Source organism: Ranitomeya imitator, chromosome 2 (genome assembly GCF_032444005.1).
Source record: "Ranitomeya imitator isolate aRanImi1 chromosome 2, aRanImi1.pri, whole genome shotgun sequence".
NCBI lineage: Eukaryota > Metazoa > Chordata > Amphibia > Anura > Dendrobatidae > Ranitomeya > Ranitomeya imitator.
Genome location: NC_091283.1, coordinates 414,807,470 through 414,810,585, shown reverse-complemented (window position 1 = coordinate 414,810,585; position 3,116 = coordinate 414,807,470). Strand labels below are relative to the sequence as shown.

The following is a 3,116-nucleotide window of genomic DNA, read 5'->3' as shown; positions in this document are numbered from 1 at the left end:
TACTGTAGAAAGCTAGTTTGGAGGGAGATGATATAAAAAGTACCGCACTCACGTGCTAAATGTTAATGACTATCCTAAATGCGATGCCCCTTCTACAATTTAATTGTATCTCAATGCAGAGTACTCAATCGCTCCTCGCCCTAACAAAGGTGAAGTCCTACGCCTCACTAACAATCATCCTGATTTTCTACCTCCTCTAATCAAAAGAAGTAATGTTGTGATCACATAGCTGAGAACTGGAAACAATGGAGCAAAGATGAGAGCGACATGAACGCCAACATTAAGCCCGGAATCCGATGATTTAGTAGAGGAAACTCTGTCAGAAAATGACAGTGTAAGGAGCCGGCATAATGGATCCATTTTTGTAAGGATTGTATGTTAATATGGATGAGGGAGGATTAAATTTAAAGGGGTAATTCAGGACTAAAACAGCATACAGTGCCACCACCCTCCATAGGTCGTGACTGGTATTACAGCTCATCAGCAGTCTTGAAACACCCCTCAAAACTTCTATCTATATAATTGTCTAAGGCAGTGATTTTCAACCAGTGTTCCGAGGCACACTAGTGTGCCGCGACACATGGTCGGGTGTGCCGCGGGGAAAGTTCCCCAAACTATGGTGCCCCCTTTGTTTTGTTCCCCGGCAATGCGCAGCGATGCGCAGTCACGGAATAACACATGCGCGAGCTTTGAACGCTCGCACGACTTAATGACGTCACCGAGGCCGGCGCGTCATCCTGAGAGCGGAGAGACTCTCGCATTTGCCCGCCGCCAAGGTAATGCCCGCCAATAATGCTGTGTATAATCATTAAGTCAGCAACAGCTCATTAACAGTTAATCAGCTGTTGCTGACTATATGAGCTTTTGCCTGAGTATATGAACTGTTGGCAGAATACTCAGCATATGAGCTGGTACTTTTAGTACCTGGCAGAGGTCCTTTAAGTGTGCCAGATATAATGTAATACTCTTCTATTTTAGTGTGTGGCTGCGCACACTATCTCAGCAGTGATGGAGAAGTATTTGAGAATAGAAAAGGCAAATGCCGAACAGGACCCTGGACACAATTCTAACCCAGATGAAGGCCCTAGTATGAGAAGTCGACAAAAGAAAAAAGACAAGACGGTGAGCTCAAGGCAATACAGTGAAAGCTATCTTTCATTTGGGGATGCGACAGCACCAACACCACTGTGCTTGGTGTGTGGTGAGAAGCTATCCAATAGCGCCATGGTGCCAAGCAAGCTTAAACGCCATCTCCAAACGAAACACCCTTCCGTTCAAAACAAGCCAATGGAGTATTTTGTACGCTTACGTACAAACAATGAGAAAGGGGCATCTTTTTTGAGAAAAAGCACAAAGGTAAATGAGAGCGCCCTCAAAGCTAGCTACATTGTTGCTGAACTCATAGCTAAATCAAAAAAGTCCGACACTGTGGCAGAAACATTAATACTGCCAGCTTGTAAAGCTATTGTAAATGAGATGCTTGGCCCTGACGCAGCCAAAGAGATAGCTAAAGTGCCTCTCTCTGATAACACAATTGCCAGACGGATTGAGGACATGTCTGCGGACATTGAAACAGTTGTTTTGGAAAAAGTGCGCATCAGTAAGAAATTTGCCTTGCAACTTGATGAGTCGACGGATATCAGTGGACATTGTCAGCTGTTGGCCAATGTGCGTTTTGTGGATGGAGAAGCCATTACAGAAAACTTCCTATTTTGCAAGGCACTGCCAGAAAAATCAACAGGAGAGGTAATATTCCAGGTCACATCGGAATATCTTGATAAAAGTGGGCTTACATGGGAAAACTGCACAGGTGTCTGCACTGATGGAGCCGCAGCCATGGTCGGGCGCATCAAAGGCTTTGTAAGTAGGGTTAAAGAAAGAAACCCAGATGTTCTTGTTACCCACCGTTTCTTGCACCGTGAGGCCCTCGTTGCAAAGACCTTACCAGCAGATCTAGCTCCCGTGTTGGATGATGTTGTGCAAATAGTGAACTTTGTGAAGACGCGACCTTTGAGATGTCGCTTATTTGCGTCTTTGTGTACAGAAATGGGAGCGGAACATAAAATCTTATTGCTCCACACGGAGGTCAGGTGGCTGTCACGCGGCAAAGTGCTAGCACGTGTGTATGAGTTGCGAGAGGAACTTAAAATATTTCTGACAAACGAGAGGTCCGATTATTCAAAGCTGCTTGCAAGTGATCAGTGGTGTGCAAAGCTGGCATACCTGGCTGATATATTTCAATATCTGAATGAACTAAACACACGGATTCAAGGCCGAAATGAAAACCTGCTTACAAGCACTGATAAAATGAACGGATTCCGTTTAAAGGTGCAGCTCTGGCAGCAACATGTGCAGGGTGGCAACCTTCAGATGTTCCCGCTCACCGAGAAACTGCATGATGACAACACTGCTGCAATGTGCGAGGTGATTGGCAGACATTTGAAAACTCTTGAGGAGAAGTTATCGTTTTATTTCTCTTCATCCTTCACAGAATGCCTTGACTGGGTTAGGGACCCATACAGCTCATTATCCGTTGCTGGAAAGGACATGACTTTAAAGGAGCAAGAGGAACTCATTGAACTGAAGCAAGATCGCGGTTTAAAGCTAAAGTTTGCTGATCTTCCTTTGGACAGTTTTTGGTTATCTGCTGCCAAGGAGTTCCCCATTCTGGCCAACAAAGCTATTTTGACATTGCTCCCATTTTCGACCACATATCTATGTGAGCTGGGCTTCTCAAGCTTGACTGCGATAAAAACTAAAAACAGGGAGAGACTGAGAACTGTTGAGGAAGAGCTTCGTGTGTGTCTTTCCACCATTCCTGCCAGGATATCCCTTTTGTGTTTATCGAAACAGGCCCAGGTTTCACACTGAGTGAGTATAAATACATTTAGAATCTATATTATTAACTATATGTATAATATGTACTGTTTTAGGGTCATTTTGTGCCATTTTGGTTGGTGGTGTGCCCCGGGATTTTTTAAGTATAAAAAGTGTGCCGCGGCTCAAAAAAGGTTGAAAATCACTGGTCTAAGGGGTACTTCCGTCTGTTTGTCTGTCAGACTGTTTGTCTGTAACGGAAATCCCGCGTCGCTGATTGGTCGCTGCCGGCCGCGATT

General features: G+C 44.7%; 1 protein-coding gene across 1 annotated transcript; it reads left to right on the top strand.

The window, feature by feature from the left end:
* The first annotated feature begins 1,008 nt into the window (after positions 1-1,008).
* Positions 1,009-2,871, top strand: LOC138666678 (SCAN domain-containing protein 3-like). The gene has a single exon (XM_069754864.1). The coding sequence runs from the start codon at positions 1,009-1,011 to the stop codon at positions 2,869-2,871; it is 1,863 nt and encodes a 620-aa protein (XP_069610965.1).
* The last annotated feature ends 245 nt before the right edge of the window (positions 2,872-3,116 follow it).

Coding starts and splice junctions, on each gene's coding strand:
- LOC138666678 (XM_069754864.1), top strand. CDS start 1,009: ATGGAGAAGTATTTGAGAATAGAAAAGGCAAATGCCGAACAGGACCCT.